General features: G+C 42.7%; 1 protein-coding gene across 1 annotated transcript; it reads left to right on the top strand.

The window, feature by feature from the left end:
* Positions 1 to 9,131: 9,131 nt before the first annotated feature.
* On the top strand, positions 9,132 to 12,844 carry LOC115132719 (T-box transcription factor T-A). The gene is made up of 8 exons (XM_029665444.1): positions 9,132 to 9,313; positions 9,763 to 10,027; positions 10,356 to 10,490; positions 10,616 to 10,677; positions 10,777 to 10,838; positions 11,120 to 11,293; positions 11,523 to 11,646; positions 12,105 to 12,844. The coding sequence occupies exons 1-8, from the start codon at positions 9,132 to 9,134 to the stop codon at positions 12,367 to 12,369; spliced, it is 1,269 nt and encodes a 422-aa protein (XP_029521304.1). The 3' UTR covers positions 12,370 to 12,844.
* The last annotated feature ends 611 nt before the right edge of the window (positions 12,845 to 13,455 follow it).

The following is a 13,455-nucleotide window of genomic DNA, read 5'->3' as shown; positions in this document are numbered from 1 at the left end:
CTATTTAGCTCAGTACTGCTGTGTGTCTTTATTTGTGTGTATACAAATGCAACACGTAAAGTCCTGGGTGATAGTAACGTAGAGTTGTATAGCCGTTGTACACAAGCAAACCACCTATAATCTCAGCAAAACTGAGTAACTGGCCAATAGGGGCAGTGTTGCGATCCTGATAGATTCCCTGACTCGAAGTGACTGTCTTGCCCCTGCATTGACCAGACAGTAGGGGGAGCTCTAGCAGGTGTAGCCTAAGGAAGGGGATTGATATAGAGAAGACTCCTGCTGTGGTACAAACCTGAAGGGGGGGGGGTCTATCTATTATCCTTTAATGAGACCCTTTGATCTGGGTCTGTGTTTAGTGTTTGTACACCTGGGCTGCAACACTCGCCTTGGATTGGTTGTCTACTCCTGCAGCTGGTAGTAGAGAATGGGGGTAGATGGGTGTAGACTGGGAGGGGAGGGGAGGCCCTGTCTGCCTGCCTGCCTGCCTGCTTGCCTGCCTGCGTGCCTTTCCAGGTAGCACTTCTCAGTGAGTTGCTGCTGCTGCTGGCGTGGGAATGCAGTAAAAAGCCCCCAGCTTCGGCCCAACCCCTTTGTTTACCCCATTTTATAGTCTGCTGGCCTACAGCTTCTGGTTAGCCCCCTCAGACTGGCCGGACAGACAAGACGCTGGGCTGGTGCCCTGGCTGGCTCTTGTCCTGGCTTTGGTTCTGGCTACCCAGAGAGGGGCTCCTTACTACGTGGAAAACCTTGAACACATATAGGGAAGCTGATCAGCATTGTGTGTTCCAGCACTTTCTCTTTAAACAAAGATTAGTTAAAGATTCCATTCAACTACTCAGAAACAGACTATCTTAAACCATGTGTGTCCCAGGATGAACACCAGAAAACCATACAAATAAATGGTGTTGTTAGTCGGTTGTATGCCAGTGGTGACAAAGGCGTCTTAATAGATTAACAGAAATCCTAACAGATCATAGAACATTCATCAGTTGCTGACACTGTATCGTGTGAACATGTCATTTTGCATTTATGAAGAGGAAGTGATGCAACAGGAGGAGAGTGCTCAGTGATGTGTCTGCTCTGTGGGCTCACGCCCCATCACTCTTCTGGGTAAATAACGTCTTCAGGGGTCCTGATATCTGCCACCATTAATACATGCATGGTGGTGGTTACCACATTTGAATGTTTGTCAGAACTATCTGTCTGTGTGTCTGCGCTTCTGTCCTTTTGATCTCTCTGCACCAACTCTCTCTCTACTCCCATACCTAACCCTGCCAGCTCATGTCCTTCCTTCCTTACCGACAGTATATAACGCAGCCACCTCATATCCAGAGTGGAAAGGCTTTTGGGTTCTTAGAAAATGCAGTCAGGAAATACAGACTATGACTTACCCACACATGACCAATGATTGTGTGTGTGTGTGTGTGTGTGTATTTGTGTGTGTGTGTGTGTGTGTGTATTTGTGTGTGTGTGTGTGTGTGTGTGTGTGTGTGTGTGTGTGTGTGTGTGTGTGTGTGTGTGAGAGAGAGAGAGAGAGAGATGGCACAGCTAGGGGCTTGACTGAGCAGATTTAACTGTGTTTTCTCACACGCTAGTGTCTGCTGACCTCAGCTGCTCATACAGTGCATTCGGAAAGTATTCAGACCCCTTAACGTTTTCCACATTTTGCTACGTTATAGCCTTACAAAGTAAAAATAACAAAGTAAAAACAGGTTTTTATACATATGTAAATATCACATTTATTTAAGTATTCAGACCCTTTACTCAGTACTTTGTTGAAGCACCTTGGGCAGTAATTACAGCCTTGAGTCTTATTGGGTACCGACACCACAAGCTTGGCACATCTGTATTCGGGTGGCAGGTAGGCTAGTGGTTAGAGTGTTGGGCCAGTAACCAAAAAGTTGCTAGATCAAATCCCTGAGCTGACAAGGTAAAAATGAACAAGGAGGTTAACCCACTGTTCCTAGGCTGTCATTTTAAATAAGAATTTGTTCTTAATTGACTTCCCTAGTTAAATAAAGATAACATTTGTGGAGTTTTCCCCATTCCTCTCTGCATATCCTCTCATGCACAGCTAGTTTCAGGTCTCTCCAAAGATGTTTGATTGGATTCAAGTCCGGGCTCAGGCTTGGCCACTCAAGGATATTCAGAAACTTGTCCCGAAGCCACTCCTGCGTTGTCTTGGCTGTATGCTTAGGGTCGCTGTCCTGTTGGAAGGTGAATCTTTGACCCAGTCTGAGATCCTGAGCGCTCTGGAGCAGGTTTTCATCAAGGATCTTTCTGTACTTTGCTTCGTTCATCTTTCCCTCGATCCTGACTAGTCTCCCAGTCCCTGCCGTTGAAAAACATCATGATTTCCTCCACGCTTGGCATTCAGGCCAAAGAGTTTAATCTTGGTTTCATCAGATCAAGGCATCTTGGTTTTCATGGTCAGAGTCCTTTAGGTGTCTTTTGGCAAACTCCAAGCAGGCTGTCATGTGCCTTTTACTGAGGAGTGGCTTCTGTCTGGAACTCTGGAGGAACTCTGGAGCTCTGTCAGAGTGACCATCGGGTACTTGGTCACTTCCCTGACCAAGGCCCTTATCTCCCAATTGTTCAGTTTGGCCGTGCGGCCAGCTCTAGGAAGAAACTTGGTGGTTCCAAACTTCTTCTATTTAAGAATGATGGAGGTCACTGTGTTCTTGGGGATCTTCAATGCTGCAGAACATTTTTGGTACCCTTCCCCAGATATGTACCTCGACACAATCCTGTCTCGGAGGTCTACGGACAATTCCTTCGACCTCATGGCTTGGTTTTTGCTCTGACATGCGCTGTCAACTGTATGATCTTAAATAGAGAGGTGTGTCCCTTTCCAAATCATGTCCAATCAATTGAATTTACCACAGGTGGACTCCAATCAAGTTGTAGAAACATCTCAAGGATGATCAATGGGAACAGGATGCACCTGAACTCAGTTTTGAGTGTCATTGCAAAGGTTCTGAATACTTATGTAAATAAGTTATTTCTGTTTTTCATTTTTAGTAAATTTGCAAAAAATTCTAAAAACCTATTTTTGCTTTGTTATTATGAGGTATTGTGTGTAGAAAATGTTTGATTTGCTTCCATTTTATAATAAGGCTGTAACTAACAAAATGTGGAAAAGGGGAAGGGATCTGAATACTTTCCGAATGCACTGTATTTACACCAGGCAACACAAAACCCACTGAAACAGACTGAAAACAGCCGCTTGTATTCACACCAGGCAACACCGGAGAGAGAGAGAGAGAGAGAGAGAGAGAGAGAGAGAGAGAGAGAGAGAGAGAGAGACATAGAGACAGACAGACAGACATAGAGACAGACAGCAGACAGGTTTGAGGAGTCTAAATGGCTTGATGATATAGCCTCAGTAGAACAAGGATTTTCCTTAGTCATATACCTGTAATTATTGTACTTTTCCCCTCTGAGCTAGTATACAGGCCTGTGAGAGTATAGAAGCTATCAAAATATAATGAGACGTTCGCTCTCACATTCCAGCAGTGAACTACTTTACTGGTATTCAGGTCCCAAACTAGTTCCAGTGGCACCCGGGAGGAAAATGTTTATCTGGAGCCCTACTATACTTCAAAAATATTAGTCTATTTATATATCAAACACTTCTTGATTAAACATGAGATGAAAACATCTCATGAAACAGCAGTGTATTGCTAGGCTACCTGACATTACAACAAGTAGTAAATCAGTCATGTTGTCACCCTGGGTACCTGACCTGCTGATCCTGACACCTTCTAGGTTAGAGGAACCAGAGATACACTAAGACTGTGCCCCTGGCGCTATCCACTTCATAAGTCAACATCTAAATCATCAATCCAAAGCCACAATCTGTGAAACTGTGTTTCAGCACAATTGACAGAAGGGATGGACAGATATACGGAAGATAATCAAGGAGGTGATGGAGTCCAGGTGAGTGTCATGAGGCGCAGGTGTGTGAGATGATGGTGACAGGTGTGCGGGATAATCAGCAGCCTGATGACCTAGAGGCCGGAGAGGGAGAATACGTGACATTTCTAAATGTATCCAGTCATTTAGTTACATTTTGGACCCTTTACTGAAATGGTTGTTCCAGTTTAAATGGCCTACTGTAGAAGGGAAGGGATGGACAGTAGTCCTAGAAAAGTCATTGTTACTGTAAATATTGTATAAAGACACGTCAATGTATCATTGTGTTGCATAAGAGACATCTCAAATACATTTCTGTTTGTGTCAACTCTGTAACAGTACGACACTCACCTTTATCACAGATTTCAGACTCAGTGGTCCTCTTATCTCATCTCATATATTATATCTGCTGTGACCACAGACTTTATTTCCCCTTTTTTCCCTCCTCTCTTTGTCTGTTTCAGGATATTAGGTAACAGATATAACAGTTCTGCAATAACATGACAGAACATGAAAAGTCTACGACAGTATCCCCAGTCAGAAGCAGCCACTTTACAGAGAAAGTTCATCATCTGTCGTGTCAAAGCTGAGCCTGAGTTGAGCTGGTATTAGTTGAGCTGGTATTAGTTGAGCTGGCATTAGTTGAGCTGGTATTAGTTGAGCTGGCATTAGTTGAGCTGGTATTAGTTGAGCTGGTATTAGTTGAGCTGGCATTAGTTGAGCTGGCATTAGTTGAGCTGGCATTAGTTGAGCTGGTATTAGTTGAGCTGGCATTAGTTGAGCTGGCATTAGTTGAGCTGGTATTAGTGGAGCTGGCATTAGTTGAGCTGGTATTAGTTGAGCTGGCATTAGTTGAGCTGGTATTAGTTGAGCTGGTATTAGTTGAGCTGGCATTAGTTGAGCTGTTATTAGTTGAGCTGGCATTAGTTGAGCTGGTATTAGTTGAGCTGGCATTAGTTGAGCTGGCATTAGTTGAGCTGGTATTAGTTGAGCTGGCATTAGTTGAGCTGGCATTAGTTGAGCTGGCATTAGTTGAGCTGGCATTAGTTGAGTTGGTATTAGTTGAGATGGCATTAGTTGAGCTGGCATTAGTTGAGCTGGCATTAGTTGAGCTGGCATTAGTTGAGCTGGCATTAGCATCCCAAAGGTCCCAGGGTCTCCTCTATGGCACCTCCACCTCCACAAGGATTATAGAGGAATGAGGGGGGTAGGGTTGGGGTGGGGGGCGATAAGGGGGGCAGTGGGCTCAATCCACATCAGAGAGGGGAGGGGGTAAGGGACAGGGATAGGAGGAGGGTTACGGTTTGGGAGAGGGAGAGGGAAGTGGCTATTGGTGTGTTTCACTCAGGTACTATCTGTCCCTATGGACAACAACACCTTTGCTTATTCACACAGAGCCACAGTTACACCAGCCACTAATAAAGTACCATTAAAATACAATACAATGACCGCAATAGAAACCCAACACTCGCTCCACTCAAACCCACCTTGAATTATTGGTGATAAACAAAATAGGAAAACACAGACAGATAGTTTTATGGTGGAGCTTGAAGAGGCTGGTGAAATGACAGGGGCATGGGAAGTCACATGTTCTGTCATGTCATTACCGTACTGGTAGAATGTTACCGTATATCCTGAAACAGACAAAGAGAGGAGGATGAAACACAAAAATGGGAAAATTAAGTCTGTGGTCACAGCAGATATACTATATGAGGAGATAAGAGGACCACTGAGTCTGAAATCTGTGATAAGTTAGAGATGGATTCAATGGTGTTTACACTAACTTATGGTAAAGTGTCTTCAAATAGAAAATAATGCTGAGGATATTAGACGTTAATGTGCATAGGACACAAGAGACTCAAACTTAAGGGTGTGTGTGTGTGTGTGTGTGTGTGTGTGTGTGTGTGTGTGTGTGTGTGTCTAGTGTGTTGTTTCTTCTTTCTCAGGGCTGACTCATCCTCGTCTCTGTATTTACTTATTTAGGCCAGCGAAGATGAAGACGAAGTCCTCTGGAAAATATGCCTGGCCTTATAACTGTCCCTTTGTGAAGCACCAGGCCTCTGTAATATTTCTCACCTAGGTGAGCGTGTGTCGATGTCTGAGGAGACTGGATGGTTTAACCCTCACGTCACCAACAGACCAGGCCAAAGAGATTATGGGAAACAAAATTTGACAAATAACATTGAGGTACACATTACAAATGAAGGAATTACATTAATCTTAGTTTCAGATGTATTATTGGTTGAGTAGAACATCACTCAAACAGTACAACTCAACACCAAGTTGTTATTTACATACATAGGCCTAGAACCAAAAATAAGTTAAAACGTGTTTTTCAAAATGTTTGCTAATGTGTTGAAAATGAAATACAGAAATATGTCATTTATATAAGTATTCACACCCCTGAGTCAATACTTTGTTTTGACACCTGGATTGTGCAACATTTGCCCATTATTATTTTCAAAATTCTTCAAGTTCTGTCAAATTGGTTGTTGATCATTGCAGAGAACCATTTTCAGGTCTTGTCATAGATTTTAAAGTAGATTTTAGTCAAAACTGTAAGCAACTCCAGTGTAGATTTGGCCTTGTGTTTCAGGTTATTGTCCTGCTGAAAGGTGAAATCATCTCCCAGTGTCTGGTGGAAAGCAGACTGAACCAGGTTTTCTTCTAGGATTTTGCCTGTGCTTAATCCATTCCATTAATTGTTTTATCCTGAAAAACTCCCCAGTCCTTAATGATTACAAACATACCCATAACCTGCTGCAGCCACCAATATGTTTGAAAATATTACTTGTGTCTTGCTGCAAACAGGGTGCAGGTTTTGGAATATTTTCTATTCTGTACAGGCTTCATTCTTTTCACTCAAATAAAAGATAAAAAATATTTATTTATCTGTCAATTAGGTTAGTATTGTGGAGTAGCTACAATGTTGTTGATCCATCATACGTTTTCTCCTATCATACCCATTGAACTCTGTAATTGTTTTAAAGTCACCATTGGCCTCATGGTGAAATCCCTGCGCGGTTTCCTTCCTCTCTGGCAACTAAATTAGAAAGGATGCCTGTATCTTTGTAGTGACTGGGTGTATTGATACACCAACCAAAGTGTAATTAATAACTTCACCATGCTCAACGGGATATTCAACGTCTGCTTTAAAAAAAAAAACGTATACCCATCTACCAATAAGTGCCCTTCTTTGTGAGGCATTGGTTAACCTCCCTGGTCTTTGTGGTTGAAACTGTGCACTGCTCAACTGAGGGACCTTACAGATAGTTGTATGGGTGAGGTACAGAGATGAGGTAGTCATTCAAAAATCATGTAAAACACTATTATTGCACACGTGCAATGTATTATGTGAATTGTTAAGCACATGTTTACTCCTGAACTTATTTAGGCTTGCCATTACAAAGGGGTTGAATACATTTCAGCTTTTCATTTTTTATTAATTTGTATTAAAAAATCTAAAAACATAATTCCACTTTGACATTATGTGTTATTGTGTGTAGGCCAGTGACCAAAAATCTAAATATAATACATTTTAAATTCAGGCTGAGACAGGGGGACTGGTCGGGATAGAGAACAGTCCTGTATTTTGTAGCTGGTGGTGGAATTCTCTCTCTTCTCAGGCCTCAAAATAAAGAGGGGAAAAGGAAGAGGCAGTTGAATGATATGGGATGGAAAGGTGTGAGAGAACCCCTTTACATTTATGACCTCTGTAGAGCTGCAGGAAGTGGAGTAGTAAACTGGAGTCACGCTCCACAGAACCCACTCAATTCCAAGTACATCACAGAGCCTGAGACAGAGCAGACAGAAACACACAGACCCACTGTATTCTGCCTCCCCTCAGGATCAATGGTAACTGTTAGACCTAATATAACCTTCATACATCAGGAAAGACTTTAGCCACACAAGTTCCCTCCTAAATCTTCTGACATTATAGGGAGGGACACAGGTTCAAGGCCTCACCTGTCTTGAAATGAACATGTAACATTTGGAGTAATCTTCAGGAAACCACATGTAAAAAAAAAATGAAATGGATAAGAAGATAATAAACTGGAACAAAATATGAAATGATGATAATTAGTATAGAATTTAAAAGTAGGCCTATATATACAAGACATTAGGCTACTGACATTGCTCAAGAGTATGGTATCAGAATGAGAGAAAAAAAAGTCCATAAGCAGATCATTTGGTATATGATACAATTATTAATTCCCTATAAACTCAATCCCCGATCTTAATGATAAAGAATTCTAATACTTTTACAATGAAGTGTGAATAAATGTTTCCTCGATGTTAGTGAGAGTGGATGTGAGATCAGAAACAGACAGGCGGCCCCATTATGCAGATCTCCGATGTCACCTCGGGGCTATCCACACTTCGCCAAGTACAGGAACAGAGGAACAGCCTAATGGCCCGGCCACAGTCAACACTACATTTCTCACGTGTGTATTTGGGACAACAAAAGATTAGCATTATTCGCAAATATACAACTTAGTTCAAAGGCACCGTGGCTGCAGCCTGTTGCCCTGTCTCTTCCTTTCTTTGGTTTCTATTTCAATATTTAAAAAATTAGTTCGGCCTAATCATCCAACGATGTTTTTTCCTATCTGACAGATAGATGATATAGACTAGGATACTAATAAACTATTTTTAATTCCATAAACATATTGTATGTTTTTGGCAATAAGGCCTAATAATATTTTAACGTGTATTTTTTTCGTTAGAGGGTCATTTAAGATAAATAACGAATGTATGAAATATGAACAGCTCCAAAAATGTATTAGGCTATGCAAAAGTAAACGAATATCCAAACTATTTGAGAAAATGTATAGGCCTTGGTCATGAAGGCTATAAACCTAAAGGAAAGGGCAATGAAGACGTTATTCTTATTCAAACATGACCCTGTTTAAAGGATTCCTATAGGCCTATAGGTACATTTATTCATTTTGCATTGACGCAGTTATGATGGGCCATTTTGCATTGGGGACATCGCAGAGACGCTCGAAGCCAGACCGTTAGGCCATCGGGGCGTGGTCTAGAACGCAACGCCACGCCCTTGTCCCCATGTGGTCCCTGGGGGGCCTTATATGATCAGGCCTTGGGCTCCGAAGCCAGTAGTACTTATCTCACTGTCAAAACTAATCTTGAAACAGTGAATCCTATTCTAACGGTACATTTCACGGAACTCCACACGAACTCATCCTATAGGAAATATGACTTCAAACTCCGACCAGAGGCTGGACCACCTTCTGAGCGTGGTGGAGAGCGAGTTTCAAAAGGGCAACGAGAAAGGAGACGCCTCAGAGAGGGATATTAAACTGGGACTAGAAGATGCAGAATTATGGACCAAGTTTAAAGAACTAACCAACGAAATGATTGTCACCAAGACTGGCAGGTAGGCTATGGTTGTTTTTTGCTGTTAGCTACGGATCAAAATGAGGCCTTCGAGGCCTACTGGCCTGCCTAGCTAAAAGCAAAGTTTATCTGGAGAGATCGTAGCCCGCACGACTACGAAGCTAAACGTAACTGATGCGCACAGGTTAGATCGGCAACAGGCATGTTCATCCTTTCAGAATATAGTGTAGGGTATTGACCAGGCTATAGGCCATATCTATAGGCCATATCTATAGGCCATATATGCTTTCCTGTTACAACTTGAATACCATGTCAAGAATTAGGTATAACGCGCAATGGTCGTCAAATCTTATAAACCCTATTATTAATGCAAATATATATGTTTGTCAAATAATTAATTTATAAAGATCAACGGCTGAGCCAACATAACATAATATTTGGGCTTGCTTAGGCTATATGTTTATTTAACAACTTTATTTGAACCTACAGGCGGATGTTTCCAGTGCTCAGAGCGAATGTGAGCGGCTTGGACCCGAACGCTATGTACTCAGTTCTCTTGGACTTCGTGGCTGCAGACAACAACCGGTGGAAGTACGTGAACGGCGAGTGGGTTCCCGGTGGCAAGCCCGAGCCACAGAGTCCTAGCTGCGTCTACATCCACCCAGACTCGCCTAACTTCGGAGCGCACTGGATGAAAGCGCCCGTCTCATTTAGCAAAGTCAAATTGTCCAATAAACTCAACGGGGGAGGACAAGTAATGCCCTGATTTCTTTGTCGTCTTCTGTGTTCGTATTTGTAGTATGCATATTCATTATTATGTAAATAATTTAAAAGCCAACTTGGTAGGCTAGGTCATATTGCCCTGCTCTCTCAGAGCTAATGATGCTCTGCCCTGCTGTGCTGAATTACAAAAGTAGGCATTTTCTGCGGGAAAACGTTATTCATTTCATGGCAAATCAACTTCACAATTTTGTGTTAGGGGCTCTGTAGGCTCATATTTCTATCTTATTCAGTTTGAGTGTGTGTTTTTTTGATGATTCTTAATAGTGATATTATTAAAATAATGTTTAATTTCGATCTAGATTATGCTGAACTCTCTGCACAAGTATGAGCCCAGGATACACATTGTGAAGGTTGGAGGGCTCCAGAAGATGATCAGTAGCCAGTCTTTCCCCGAGACTCAGTTCATCGCTGTCACTGCTTACCAGAACGAAGAGGTCAGTGGCCTTAATTACACAGTCACAGAGATCATCCTTGTTCACAATCAAAAAACATTATATTGTGTTCTGCTTACAATGAAGGAAGAAAATAATATTAGTTGTCATGTTTATGTACCGTCTAGATCACTGCGTTGAAGATCAAACACAATCCATTCGCTAAAGCTTTCCTCGATGCCAAAGAGAGGTAAGAGGAAGAGACTGATATTGTGTCGGCAATATGACAACGCTTTTCCTGTATTTTTCATTTTGTGTGCGAATTTTGATATTATGTTTTCAATTTTAGAAGCGACCATAAAGACATGCCAGACCATGGTGGAGACAGTCAACAGTCTGGTTATTCCCAACGTAAGTCTTCTCTTAAGTCTCACAACACCAACCAAATTAGAAAAGCTCTTTCTGTACCTCTCCGTTTCAATTCCAACAATCAAACCAAGTCATTATATGAGACATCATTTTCCAACACACTTTTATTCATGTTCAGAATCATCATCATCATCATCATCATCATCATCATCATACATTTTATTTTCAAGGCCTTCCATGTCCCCAATGAAACTGTACATAGAGAACAGTATGAAAAAAGGAAGTGTATTAACCAAACCATTTTGTCTCTTCTCTCCCTCCAGTTGGTGGTTGGTTTCTACCTGGTAACGGTCCCATGTGCCCCAGCAGCAGCCCCCCTCCGTTCACCGGGGCCCCTGGCCACTCCTCAGGGTCCTACTGTGAAAGGTACTCCAGCCTGAGGGGCCACAGGGCCGCTCCCTACCCCAGCCACTACCCACACCGCTCCTCCAGCTCAAGTAAGAACCTCCTCTACCCAACCCAGCACTCTGGGAATGCACTGTTTACTGTTTATTCTGACCACTAGTCAGACTCATAGGTATAGAATACAGCATGGGGGTTTCATGGATTTGAAGATGTTGGTTAAAATATGTTTGAGAAATTACCCCTGAAGGAAATGCATTGTTTTGATCAGAGAAATGTTTGTATGCTGTTGTTAGTAATTTCTCCATGTACTTTATTGTTTAGACAACTACATGGACAACTCGTCGGGAGCCCTGCCCACCCATGACAGCTGGTCAGCCCTTCAGATCCCTAACTCCACCGGGATGGGAACCCTGGCCCATACCAGCAACTCCACATCCAACTCCAGGTATGGCAACACATGGTCATAGTTGATCATATATATGTTTCTGATATCACTGTTTATTTTTCTGTATGTTCCTGACTACATGATTTTATCAGGAACAATTCTGGGTCCTGGGCTTAGACCTTTACTAGGCCCAGATATCTTCTTGGTTAGAAAAAAACCTATCTTTCTTTCTTTCTCTCTCTCTTCTCTCTCTCTCTCTCTCTCTCTCTCTCTCTCTCTCTCTGTCTCTGTCTCTCTCTCTCTCTCTCTCTCTCTCTCTCTCTCTCTCCGTCTCTCTCTCCGTCTCTCTCTCTGTCTCTCTGTCTCTCTCTCTCTCTCTCTCTCTCTCTCTCTCTCTCTCCGTCTCTCTCTCTCTCTCTCTCTGTCTCTCTCTGTCTCTCTCTCTCTCTCTCTCTCTCTCTCTCTCTCTCTGTCTCTGTCTCTGTCTCTATCTCTCTCTCTCTCTCTCTCGCTTACAGCCAGTATCCCAGTCTGTGGTCTGTTGCCGGGACGGCCCTAACTCCTTCCGGCTCCTCCTCTGGCTCCATCTCTGGTGGCCTGACCAGCCAGTTCCTGCGAGGCTCCTCCTACACAGGCCTGACCTCCTCCCTGCCCGTATCCTCACCATCCTCCATGTACGACCCCAGCCTTAGCGAGGTGGGTGTAGGCGTGGGCGAGGCCCAGTTCGAAAGCTCCATCGCCAGGCTCACCGCCTCCTGGGCACCTGTGGCTCAGAGCTACTGAGCACAGTGCTTCCATAGCCATTGACTCTCCTCAACCACCATCCTATTCCACATCACCACCATCTCCACTCTACTGCCTGACCATCAGCTAGGAAACGTTTGGGTTGAAGCAGCAACGCCTTTGAAAGGCAGTCAACTCAGAAGAAGATCTATCTAAAGCAGAGAGATGTAGGGTCCTCTCAGGCCTTGTGTTTTACCAACATGACATGGTTGATCTTCCATTCCAAACACCCGAGACATTCTAAGCTTAGTCTGAGTGGAAGAGGCATGTGTTTTTCCGTTGGGAGTTTCCTTCACTCTCTCCAAGGTGCAGTTACAAGCCTAAGACAATCTGAATATACTTCCTCTACAATTGTTCCAGTTGCTGGTGTGTTACTGTAGTTGTGTCCTTCAGTACAGACAAGAGTACTCCAAGACAATCGTACGCTGGCGTAAGACAATCAGGATCACTAGCTACACAAAGCTAAGTTTGTGAAGTAACCCCCTCAACTTTATTAAAGGGGCCAATCCTTATGTTTAACTGTTTATTGCTACAATTAGTTTGATTATTATTATAATAGATAAATAGGATGAAATAATCTGTTGATCTAACATAAAACATGTATATGTGTGTATATAAAATAAATGAACGTCCATTTCCTTTGTTAGCTGTTTACATGGAACTGTTTTGGATCCAGTGTCAGTCAGTGTGTTGCTTTTTGTGGCCTGAAGGAAAAGAAAGAAAGAAAGAAGGAAAGAATGAATGAAAGCAAGAAGTGCCTTGTATCCTCCCACTGCAGCCCAGGAGAAAGCACAGATGTCTCTTCTCCTTCGCTCTGTGTACATTCCCTCCCTGGCAATCATATGTACATATCTATTCTATTTGTGTTTGTTGGACTCATTGGGAGTTTATGTTTATTTATGTCATTTTAATAATAAATTAAAAGTTCCTTTGTTTTCTCAAATATGACTTCAGCGTGTCAATTACAGTCGCGTTCAGTGTCAATGAAATTAGCCTAACCTGAGGAACTTAGGCATGCACTACGTTAACTACCACATTACAGTGTCTACAATCATATAATTTCCATTTCCTAAAAGGCGAAGAGGG

The sequence above is a fragment of the Oncorhynchus nerka genome, linkage group LG7, assembly GCF_034236695.1.
Source record: "Oncorhynchus nerka isolate Pitt River linkage group LG7, Oner_Uvic_2.0, whole genome shotgun sequence".
Lineage (NCBI taxonomy): Eukaryota > Metazoa > Chordata > Actinopteri > Salmoniformes > Salmonidae > Oncorhynchus > Oncorhynchus nerka.
This window is presented reverse-complemented; position numbering and strand designations above follow the sequence as displayed.